This window comes from Toxotes jaculatrix, chromosome 14, assembly GCF_017976425.1.
Source record: "Toxotes jaculatrix isolate fToxJac2 chromosome 14, fToxJac2.pri, whole genome shotgun sequence".
Taxonomy (NCBI): Eukaryota; Metazoa; Chordata; class Actinopteri; family Toxotidae; genus Toxotes; species Toxotes jaculatrix.
Genome location: NC_054407.1, coordinates 9,735,768 through 9,748,043, shown reverse-complemented (window position 1 = coordinate 9,748,043; position 12,276 = coordinate 9,735,768). Strand labels below are relative to the sequence as shown.

Sequence of the window (12,276 nt, the reverse complement as noted above, 5' to 3'; positions counted from 1 at the left end):
TAAAGGACTGACACTGTGTTTATATTTAGATTCAAACTAAAAGACACTTCTATGATATGATGTTCACTATTACTCACAGTGAAGCCAGTTCTTAACAGAAGCTCAGTATCTTTTTTTTTTTTTTTTTCCACACACAAACAGGGACATAACATCGTATAATTTCTATGTTCAGGTGAACTCAGCCAAATGGATGCCATGCATCTTCATGTATTACTGTATAAAAGTAAAATATATTTATTTCTGATAAATTATTTATTTATTATAGCTTCATATGAGAGCTGTTTTTATGAACTCTATATATTGTAGATGAATATCTATTTATTGCCAAGATTCAAATTTCATATTGACAGTTACTTTTGCTCACATACAGTGCGTAATAGGTGCTGATTTTCACATTTATTAAAGGCCTCCTGAACCTGGGCTGAACAGATTGGATGCAATTTACATTTATGAAATTAGTTTAGGGATTTTTATATTTTCCTTACATTTCATCCCAGGGAGACTTTTTAAAAATCCTAATAACAGACATCAGAAACACATTGACAGGATGCGGTATATTTAATTTCTTTTTTTTTTTTTCTCAACAGCATCACATACTCACATACCAGTGAGTTGATCTCTAGTTTTGTGGTGAATTCTGGGTAATGATATCAGCTTTTACACAGCATCATTGAAACAAAAAATCAGTTTTACATCTAGAATGTATGTACAGCAAACAAGTGAAACATTTATACTACAGGACCTCAACATTTAAAGTGATCGAGTGATTGAATTCAGTATGTCACATTATTATTATTAATATTATTATTATTATTATTATTATATAAAGGTTTCTTTATTTTTGTATGGTATTATCCTCCAGGGAATAAAGTTTTTTAAATACACATCATGTTATCACTGGTTGCTTCACATATGGCACCGATTTAAACTGACTTAAAGAAGTTTTCTCCAAGTGACTTCCACAGTGATTTTTGCTGTGAACAGTATCAGCATCACTAGTTTTTTTCCCACCAATTTACAGAGGACTTTTTATGTTCTAGCGCCACCTGCTGGTTTAAAAATCAAAATCAAAAATGTGATTCTTTGGTCCCCAGTTTGGTCTGAAGGAAGTGTAGCTCTCCTGCCACCTGTCTACCGGCTGAGAACAGTTGATGTAAAACTTAACAAAAGAAAAGGTTACATTCTTCTTTAACTTGATCAGTGAGCTGTCTCCAATGTCACTTTATTTTTCTCCACAGAACCAGCAACACATCCAGCAAACACCACAGGTTACACAGCTTACAGCAACAATATAGATCTTTTTTTTTTTTTTTTAAAGGTGATATGTTCGCTTTGGCTGTTTACAGCTGCAAATATCAAAACATTTTATGTAAATATGCAATACAAAACAAAGTTTAACAAGGGTCAGAAGGTCTACATTCAGTTTTCCCTGTATCATGCAACACTGTTAAATGGCACATGGTAAATTAGCAGCATGTAAATTTTCTTTAAGTTTGAAGTGCAGTGTTACAACAACACATAATGAACATGTAATGTGAATGGCACATATGGATTCATACAGTGTAACAAACTCTTAGAGGGTCATACACTAATACCCATGGGGTATGATAATACTTAGTATAAATTTCCATGTTTGGACAGGCTTCATCTAAGGCTGCAGTGCTTTCAGCAGAGGTAAGAAATCAGGTTCCTCTTAAAAAAAAAAAAAAAAGTTACCCCCAAAATATTTACCACCACCAGTGATACCATGCAGCCTTCCATATTCGCCGAGTTTACTGCAAACATGATCATGCAGGTTAATAAGAAGAAGTTATACAAACAGCTTAAGCCAGTGGTTTTCTGGCCCTCGTCTGAATGGTTTCTTCTGGTTGAAATTAAGGTGTTAGAAATGTAAAGCTGGACGTGTCATACTGCACAATCTGCTGTTGTACTTGTGTTGGACGTATCTTTAAAAAAAAATACCTTAAAATAAAGTCTAAATTAAATTCAGAGACCTTTCTGAGGCAGGCATCATATAAGAGAGGTGTAGTTGAATGTAGTGCTGAGTTTATCACTGGCAGTGTTGGGTTTTTTTCCTCACAGTTGAATTCGAAAGTCCCAGTTTGCTGTGCAGATGGAGAAGCTGCCAGACTCTGAAACGTTTCCAAACCTCTGTTGGTAGATAATAAATGTCCATCATAAGCATTTCGCTGACTGACAGGAGCTCGGTGTGCTGAATGTGCACGTGACAATGTCCACTCTTCTAACGTGCGCAGAGAGCAGCGGTGTTGGGCTGCGTCCCGGAGAGGACTTGGCCGCCACTTCCTGTTTGGAATCTGCTGCTTCTTCCTCCTCACACCCGAGGATCGCGGTGGACTCGACGCTGAACGGGTGAAAGTTGACCCGGGCGGTGTCGTACTCCCACGCTTGTCTCATTGCGAAGTCTGTGAAGGACTCATTTTTGATCGAGGCCTGGTGCTCCGCGTCGTTCCTGTAGCTGACTGTGCGTAATGACGCGTAACTGGTATCGTTGCTGTTTAAAGACGGAGGGGAGTGGTGACCTCCCGCCCAGCCAGTGTTGTCTCTACGGCCGTCCTTAACTCGTGCCGCTATCCTTTTCAGTTTCTCACAGCCCTTTAGCAGCAGGTTTTTCCTGCACAAAATGTAAACCCAGGGGTCTAATATGGGGTTGAATGAGGCGAAGCGGATCGCCAACAGGTCGCTCCGGTAGTCAGGCTTCCCGCCAGCAGATATATAGGCAGGGTCGTATAACTGGTTGACGAATATTCGCACCTGTCACGTAGAAACACATGGACAGAGAATGTCTGAGATAAGTATTCATTCATTTATTCATTTATAATGTCAAGTAAAATAGACGTCAGTAACTAAATGTGTTTGGCACATATAACTCTAGAGTAGACAGTTGTAATAGAAAAGTCTGTTGTTCTTACCACTAAAGGGATGGAGCAGACCAGGAAAACGATGGTCATGAAGATCAGGAGCCAGAACATTTGGATCTCCGCCGCCGAGGTGACCGACGGCAGCCGGGGGAAGAGGCGACGTGAACCTCCCTGCTCACACAACTCCGTCCTGACTATTCCCGCCCTCTGATTCATCCCCACCAGAGACCTGCACACCGCCAAGTTACACAAAACTGTCACTGCGATCAGCACCAGCATCACGCCGCCATACAGGAAGGAGTAGCAGGCTCCGAGTGGATCCATCGCCCTCCAGTCCAGAAAGCACCAAGTCCCGGGAAAGTGCCTGACGTGCTGCCCGAAGCCGAAACTGGGCATAATGCACAGTACTATGTTAGCGAGATAGGTGACCAGCAGCGCAAAACGCGCCATTGTCCGGTCTATGTGCTGGGAGTAGAAATAGGCATGGTTTATGGCCAGGTATCGCTCCACGGCCATGGCGCACAGGATGGACATCCCAGCCGACCCGAAGAAGAGCATGGAGAAGGAGAAGAAGTGGCAGAGCAGCGCTCCTCCTGGCCAGCGGCTGGCTACGTATGTGGCGATCACCACCGGGCTGGTGAAGCATGTGCCCAACAGGTCTGTGATGGCCATGCCGCAGACCAGAGTGTAGAAAGTAGTTTCCTTTTGTTCTTTTTTGGAGATGCACAGCACCACTATGGCGATGAGGTTCCCCAGGACTCCCACGGCAAACATCGTGGCTGAAGTGACCAGAGACTTGGACTCCAGCCGGAGCGCGCTGTGGTTTTGGCTGAGAGTGAGAGAAGACAGCGGCTCAGAAACATTCGCGTCCAGTTCGCCAAACGCAAGTGTGTCGTTGATCATTATCAAAACCAACAATGCGCAAGGAGTTAAAGTGCAAGAACTTTCTGTGATGTTTCGGAAAAAAAAAAAAAAACGTGTCTCTGGAAATATAGAGCTCTACTCAAAATAAACTACCATTAACGGCAAAATGACATCCTGAAATGTCCCCTGTTCGATGGAGCATAAAGTGCGCTGCATTCGAAGTGGCTCTTCTGTGCTGTTGCCAGCAGCGTGTTTGTTTCCCGATACGCCCACATGCAGGTGTGTCTGGTTGTGTTTACACCGCTCGGTGCTGCGGGTTTTTAAGCCGAGTGCTGATGTCAGGACAGTGACGTTTGTGGCTTTGAACGCCGGCGACCCAGGTTTCCCAAAGAATCAATATTCAATACTTTTCATTGCTCGCCACTTATTAGCTCCAGAGGTAAAATGCCAGCAGCTTCAGCTCACTAAACCCAAGAGCCAAACGCAAACATTTGATATTGTTTCGCACAGAAACTTCCAAACCCGATTTTGTCTAGTCGGACCGGCGCAGGCGCACATTGCAGAGAATATTAGTCTTAAAAGTTCTACTGTTTTTAAATATATTAATATATAAGTAGTTTCTGGAACCACAAATATAGAGACGCAAACGGTGTGGATCATGGGGGAAAAAAAAACCTTCAGCACCAAGGCCAGCTCCTTCACCACAATCAGCACCATGAACAGAGACAGTCGACACACTGCTGCAAAGTTAGCATTTAACCCCTTATCGATAACTGATCAAGTGGTGCAATAGACCATAGTTTAGACACACACGAGGTGATCCATTGATTCACCATGACGACTCATTTAGAAAGTGCTTTTAGATACTTTGCCATCCAAACCAGTAAAAAAAAAAAATCCATCGCTGCAACACCCAAATGTTTATTTCTAATCGGATTTCTGGTTGTGATCATGTTTTTATGATCTGATCTGAAAACAGAGGACATCCTTATGAATTTAAGAGCAGTGAAAATGCTTCCACGCAGACAAAATTCACCAGTCACATCCACCTTAGAGGTCCACATGACTTCACATCTTTTGCAAAGTGTCAGTGTTATTGACTAAATATTTTTGGCTCTATAGCCCCTTCTCTTTATCTGTGGACTGGCTGTGTATTGTCACATGAATGAGTCCTTTTCTGAAACAACAAAACAAACAACAACAAAAAAGTTTCAGCAAGCCCACAGCTCAACACACCTGGACTGCAGTATTAAAACATGATCCAAAAAAAGTTTTGTCACTTGCATTGTGATTTTTTTGTTGTTGTTGCTGATTGTTTTTTGTCAGGCTGGCTGTCGAAGTCTTACCACATGGAGGGTTTGAATTTAAGGCTACCAAACAGCGCTGAAAGCCCAGATAGATTAAGGTGTCACTCGAGTACAGAGCCACGCTTTCTTCTCGCCTTTTGAGGTGGGGCCCGGGGGAGCTGCACTGAATTTAAATTTAACTTGATATCAATGCGAGTTAAAAGAAATAAATAAAAAGAGATAAATGAACACCTGACTATCTGACTGAAACCAAACAAAGAGGGGGCGGAGCGCTGGCGCTTTTGTGCGACTTGAAGTCGACGTTCAGTGAACTGCGAAATGACTGTCAGCCGTATCACCAGCGTCTGCGCTGAGCAGCCTCTGCTCCTCCATTCACCCTTTTCTCCCCCCAATCGATTTTTCACAAGCGTCCTACCTTTGTGGGTCCGTGGGTCTCATTAGATCATTCCATCTCTTTTTCATTTCCTTTCCGAGTTTGTTTAATAAATCGCACAGTATAAATATCCCTACGGCTTATAAAAGGATATTATAATTTCATGAGTAATCGTAATTAATAATTCAGGAAATCTCAGCAGAAATTGAACTGAGGGCTAAGTTTTGGTTTTGGAAAACTTAAGTGCATCTCTCTCTCTCTCTCTCTCTCTCTCTCTCTCTCTCTCTCTCTTTCCCTCTCCCTATCTCTCTCAATTGTATTTATTGATTTATTTATTTAAACTGGTGACCTCTGACAGATCCCACCAACTGCGCCCCCCTGAGCTTAGCCTCAGCCTCAGACTGCGCCTGCAGCGCAATCCTGCCTCTGCTCTGTTAACCAGGCGCTATAATTACGTCCAAACTGAGAGCGCAAGTGAAATGTATAAGACTCCACATATTTGCTACGTGCGCTGCAGGAAAATGGGACATGTACCTCAAATTGACATCTCAGAGCTACATGCGGTTGCGTTTGTTTATTTTTAATCTAGATCATATATGGCATATACAAAGTAACATGTTACACACATGGCATAGTGCATGGTATAAAGTCACATGATACAGAGTAAAACGTTTAATAAATATTCTATAATTAGTGCATTAAATTATAGTGGTGTACTGTCTTAATATAAGAGGTCTATTATATATCTTAAGTTTAACCATTTACAGCAGCTTATACCACACACACACACACACACACACACACACACACACACACACACACACACACACACACACACACAGCAGCAGCAGCAGCAGCAGAGGGAGAATCTAATCAGTGGAAATGAAAGAATTCATCATATACTGTGGGGAAAAGGTCTGTCTAATGGTAGACTGTGTCAGAGGCTTTGGCTCTCTGTCTCTGTCTGTGTAAGTAGATTCTTCTCCTCCTCTTATGGACTGATGCCTTCTGGGTGTGTGTGTGTGTGTGTGGGTTAGAGTCTTCCCTCTGTGCTGTAATAACCCAAAGCTTTCAGACGTCAGTGACTCTGATGCACATACATAAAAATACACTCTGTCTCTTTCTACACACACACACTAGGACTCAGCCACCCAAATACAAGCAGACATGGAGTGGGCTTAATAAGGGTATCTTTTGTGTGTTTGTGTGTGTGTGTGTGTGTGTGCATGTGTGTGTGAGTGTGTGCATGTGTGGGTGGGTGTGATCGTTCCTCTCACCCAGGACAAATGATCCTTGGGGGACTCCCCATTCATATCACAGGACTTTAATCTTTTTTCAGAGCCTCTTGTCAAGTATCCTTGGAGGGTATGTGCAGTCTGGAAAGACGCTGATACACACACTTTCATTTTTCTCCTGCCTTGAGGGGAATCAGTATGCACATTTGGTATTGATCAGAGTGCAATCAAAAAGTCACTAAGCATTATTAAACCGGACTGACTGCTGACATACAATTAAAACAATTCTTTTGTGTGAAGTTAATTTAATATCATGTGATCTGTTGTTTGATTTGGAATGCAAATGATCACAACAGTGACCTTTTCGGCTAAAAACCAAATAAACGTGATTTGTGTTTGTGTGGCTTCCCGAACAAATTTAGCCTCATTTTCTGTTTTCTGTCTTCTACAGGCTGGTGTAAAGGAAGAATTTGAACATTCTGGGAAATACACCCATTTGCTTTCTTGCCACGAGTGAGATGGTAAGAATGATACTCACATCTGTATGGTAAGTATATAGCCAATTAATTAGTTAGCTTAGCTTAGCACAAAGACTGGCAACAAGGGGGAAACAGCTAATATAACTTATATGGTACAAAGCAAACACATGAGACAACATGTTAATTAATGAGCTTAGATACGTTTGGGCGATTTACCTTTCGACACAAGCTAGGCTGGCAGTTTCCTGTTTACAGTATTTATGCTAACCTAAGCTCCAAGTGTCTCCTGGAGGTAGCAACACATTAATCATACACGGTATTGATCTTCTCATTTGCATCTTAGCAAGGTGCATCAGAGCCACAGGAACAAGTGTATTTTCCAAACATGTCAAAGTATTCCATTTATCTAGTCAAAAAAGCACAGTTACCCTTTTTTTTTTTAAACTCTAAAGTGTTGTAGTTCCATCAATTTTATGCCCAGGCCGTTTGGCTAAATGTCAGTTATGCTCGCAACCTGCACAGGTAAGATGACAATGACTGACCTATCATTCACAAATGCTGAAATCTGAAGGACCTGCAGTTAGTCACACTAGAGAACAGTTTAGTTCAGTGCTCCTTTAAGAAAGCCTGAGTAACTCCAGGGTAGACTTTTACAAAAAAAAAAAAAAAGTTGTTTTTCCTCTGACATGTGTCAGCACCTGGAGGATTGATAGCTTATGAGAATGGCTATTTATTTCTGCTGAGGTTAAATATTTTCCTCTCATCCATAAGAAAGAAGTGCAGGAGCCCAAAAGAGAAAATGGTGTACGAGGAGAGAGAAAGAGACAGATAACACTATCCCCCCTCTTTTTTTTTTACACGCCCATCACATCATATAGTTACCCACTCCTATAGTGACAGGAAGCTTCCTTTCTGGATAAAGTGAATAATGAGATGTGCTGATGTCTCCATGTTGATGACGTCTGCACCGCTGATGTAATTTGATGATGATGATGATGATGATGCTTTACTGTCTTTATGTCATCACGCTGCTCAGTGCTGGTGGTGGTATTACGCCACCAGCACTGATGTCATCATCTGGCTCTATCTGAGTTTTATTCTTCCACCACCGCTGCCTCTCCACACACACACACACACACACACACACACACACACACACACACACACACACACACACACACACACACACACACACACACACACACACACACACACACGACCAATCACAGTGCTGCTTCTGCTTCAGCCTGCCAAGCTCATTACACTGGGGAGACTAAAGCTCATTTACTCCCTCTACCCTCCCCTATGTTATTCCCTTTTTCCTCCCTGGATCTCTCTCTTTTGTCTCTGTCCTTCCATTTAGCACGCGACTTTCCATTTTTACTCTTTTTCTTTTCTGTTAGTTATCAGCCTATTAATGTGGCTGTTGTTTATTTTTTCCAGCTGGTATGTCATGGGACACTGCCTGTTGACTCTCAGATGTAAAATTGTTTTTGTAGGCCTACAATGTGATCTGTTGTATATTAGATGAATATGATAAACCCCAGGGGCAATGTATATCTGCCCCCCCCCCCCCCACACACACACGCGCGCGCGCATGCGCACACACACAGACACATAGACACACAGACACAGACACACACACACACACACACAGGTACAGGTAACTTGACAGCTGTTCTGTACTTTTGAATACTAACATCCCACACATGTCCTGCTATATGTCAGTGTAGGCCAGCCTTGTGTTTGTGTGTATGCAAGTGCATATGTGTGTGTGCATGTACTTGTATGGCTATACAGCGTGAGGACCGGTTTGAATTTTAAACCACTGAAGTAACGACATTTTGCCCGGTCCTCACTTTCTGACACACCTTAAAATGGCTCTTTAAGGGTTAAGACTTGGTTTTATGGTTAGGGTAAGAATTGGGTTTAGGGTGGGGTTGGGGTTAGGCATTCACTTAAGATGGTTAAGGTTAGGGTAAGGGGCTAGGGACTGCATTATGTCAATGGGTGTCCTCACAAAGATAAATGTACAAACCTGTGTGTGTCCCACACATCTCCATCTTTCAGCTTGTCTCATATAAGGGCGCCTGGAGCTCACAGCACAGTGTAAGTGGAAAATTCATTGGCCACCTCTTCTCTGTGTTCAGAACGCACTTGAGTTCTGTCAGAGTGAATAAATGTGCTACAGTATTGCTGACAGATTATTCTGGCACTAAACTGTGAATAGAAAAAAAAAGCAGAATGGAAAAAAACAGCAAACGTGAACTGGAACACTGTGTCTGTGGAGTTGTATTTTGGATGTTGGAGATACCAGTGAGGGGTATTTTCCAGAGAAACTGACATGAAATGAAGATGAACACTTCCATAAAAGTTCTAATGTGTTTTATGTCTGACTGCTTATACTCTGATTTTTGTGCCAAGAGAAATTTCATCGTTATTTTCCTCATTTAGAGGAGACCCCCACATACTCTCTCACCATGCTCAGAGTGCAGCCATCAACGCTAATGGTCCTCCTTACTGTGTTTTCACCTCATGTATCAGGTGGCTGCAGGATATTAAACATTTTCATCATGTGAGCCACTACTAACTGGCAGCACAAAACCACACACTCGCTCACTATCAACAGATCAGTGCCGAGTTTTTGAAAAACAGATGGGATGTTTAACATGTCGCTGCAATTGCAAGGCTAATTAGTGTCTTCATTTCTGGTTTGGGAACGTTACAAAATTGGGACTACTTGTGTGTGTGCAAATGTGTGCGCGTGTACCCAGATGCAAAGTGCACATCTGCATTCAAATTTTGAAAAAATGACCAGTGAGACGAGTGAGATGTTTTTCACTTCAGTGATCATTTAAATGAGAAATCCTGGAAGACAAGAGAGTTAGATTGTGAGCTGCAGTGTGTAGTTTTCTCCTGAGCCGTTGAGGAAAGAATGGAAGAAATTCAATTGCTACTATTGCTATCTGATTATTTATTTGAAATTACATTTATTGTGTAGATTTCCTTATTTTTCTACTGTTTAATGGGATAATTCTATAAAAAAAAGTATTTCCTATTTTATTTCTTATTTTATCAAGACCTACATAATGTTGTTATTTAGATTGGCCAAGTGATAGAATTTAAGACAGTGAAGCCATGTACCATGTTCACATTCAGTGTTCAGTTATCCTATTGTTGAAACAGACATTAAAGTGGTCCAATTCAGACAGAAGGAGCTGTTCCCCCTGTGCTTTTGCTTTGCTCATGTCCGAGAAGTAGCTGTAATTCATTAACCATTAAGTTTGTAGTTAACACAAAGAGAAACATTAGCCTTAGTTAATATTAGCCAACATTGCTAGCTGTTGATTTTCATTAAATACCTTCAAACCATAGACTGATGGTAGTCAAACAGAAGATGTGACGTGTTTGGAGAGTTTGGAGCTGTTTAAAGGCACCTTTGATATGGAACTAACATTAATGAGCTCTTTTTACAAACAAAATTTCAGGGCAAAAAGATTCACATTCAAAAACACGACTCAAACTCAGCAAATCCATGAAGGACAGGATCGAATGGATTATTGGAAAGTAGTCTTATAAGGTGATTATGTGAACAATACTCAAGCAAAAGAAAGAAAAAAATCTGTTTTTAAAACTCTCACAACAACTCTGTTGTTTTCACCCATCTACAACGAACAATTCACTTAATGTTTAGTGTTACCTTGAAAAAAGGTCTCTGACAATACATGTCTGAGAAAATACAAACCAAAATGAATAGAAAAGTTTTAGAATTTGTGAGAGTGTTTTCAGTGTGATAATGGGCTTTTCTGTGGGACCGCAGCTTGTAGCAACACCTCCACACACACAATATGGACCGCCCACTGTCCACTCAGGTATCATGAATGTGACAATCACCTGGATTATTAGCAGTCATCTCACCTTTTCTCTCCCCCAAACAATTTTAATTACTACCTCCACAGTCTAATCTGCAGTGCTGAAACATTTAATGTTAATCCAGTTACAGGGTCTTAAAGTATCAGTTCCACACATTTCCAGTTGGATGAAAACTGAGACTGTGGGAGGAAGAAATCACATTATCCACAGAATTCAATGGAACCAGGAGGCTTCATAAAACTGATTTTAAAACCTGCCACATGAAGGATGAGTGTTAGATTTCATATCTCTTTTTATATAGCAAATGGAAACAGTCGCCTCATCTTTCATTGTGTGAAACAAAAACAATATTATGATTTCTACAAGGCCATTTCAACACAATGGAGGTAATTGGTGAAATATCTTTGTGCTTTTACTCTTGTTTACACAATGCATTCACTAGCCCCTTACACTAACCTTCACCATCACAACTACATGCCAACCTTAACCTTAACCCTGACTTAAACCTAATTCTAACCTGAACCCTAAAACCAAGTCTCAGCCCTCAAACAGCCCTTTTACAGTATCTCACTTTCTGAGATAGTGTAAAACAGCCCTTTTACAGTATCTCAGAAAGTGAGGACCAGCCGAAATGTCCTCACTCTCGAGGTATAAAGCTCAAACTGGTCCTCACAAATATAGCTATACAAGCACACAGACACACACACACACAAGCAGAGACACAGTGTGTGGGATGCAATGAAACATCAATGAATATCAACATGCAGAGGTGGAGGATACAGGACTTGAACACTGGAACAAAAATTCAGTGATTGTGTCAAGGTGAATGTGCATGTGCATGTGCGTGTGTGTGTGTGTGTGCGTGTGTGTGTGTGTGTGTGTGTGTGTGTGTGTGTGTGTGTGTGTGTGTGTGTGTGTGGAGAGAGAGTAATATCTTGCCAGAAGTTCTTGTGTCGCTGTTGTGTTTTCACCCCCTGGGTGAAACACATAATGTACAACAGACTTGGTTAAATGTTTCAGTCATCCTCCCACAAAATATCTGCAGGAAGGACATTATACAACAAGTGTGTTTAGCATAGCATGAAAAGCACATCGTCCATTATTATGAACTGTAGGGGTTTGAAAGCGGTAACAAATTTTCATTTAATACTTGTTTAGTTTTGTTACATAGTCAGTGCGCCATCTGAAAAATATTCATATCAGCTCCTCCATGACCCTGTTGTTGTAGTGTGAGTTTAAAGGAGTTTAAAGGAATATTTCAACATT

At 41.3% G+C, this 12,276-nt stretch overlaps 1 protein-coding gene across 1 annotated transcript; it reads right to left on the bottom strand.

Moving 5' to 3' along the window:
* Positions 1-1,215: 1,215 nt before the first annotated feature.
* Positions 1,216-3,905, bottom strand: ptger4c (prostaglandin E receptor 4 (subtype EP4) c). Its single transcript, XM_041054455.1, has 2 exons — positions 2,931-3,905; positions 1,216-2,772 (listed from the first exon to the last, which is right to left on the bottom strand). The coding sequence occupies exons 1-2, from the start codon at positions 3,780-3,782 to the stop codon at positions 2,176-2,178; spliced, it is 1,449 nt and encodes a 482-aa protein (XP_040910389.1). The 5' UTR covers positions 3,783-3,905; the 3' UTR covers positions 1,216-2,175.
* Positions 3,906-12,276: the final 8,371 nt, after the last annotated feature.

What these genes read in the sequence shown, in the direction of transcription:
- ptger4c (XM_041054455.1), bottom strand. Translation starts at nt 3,782, where the DNA reads ATGATCAACGACACACTTGCGTTTGGCGAACTGGACGCGAATGTTTCT. An exon ending in TCTGCTCCATCCCTTTAGTG is followed by an intron (nt 2,773 to 2,930) that starts GTAAGAACAACA and finishes TCTACGTGACAG; the next exon opens with GTGCGAATATTCGTCAACCA.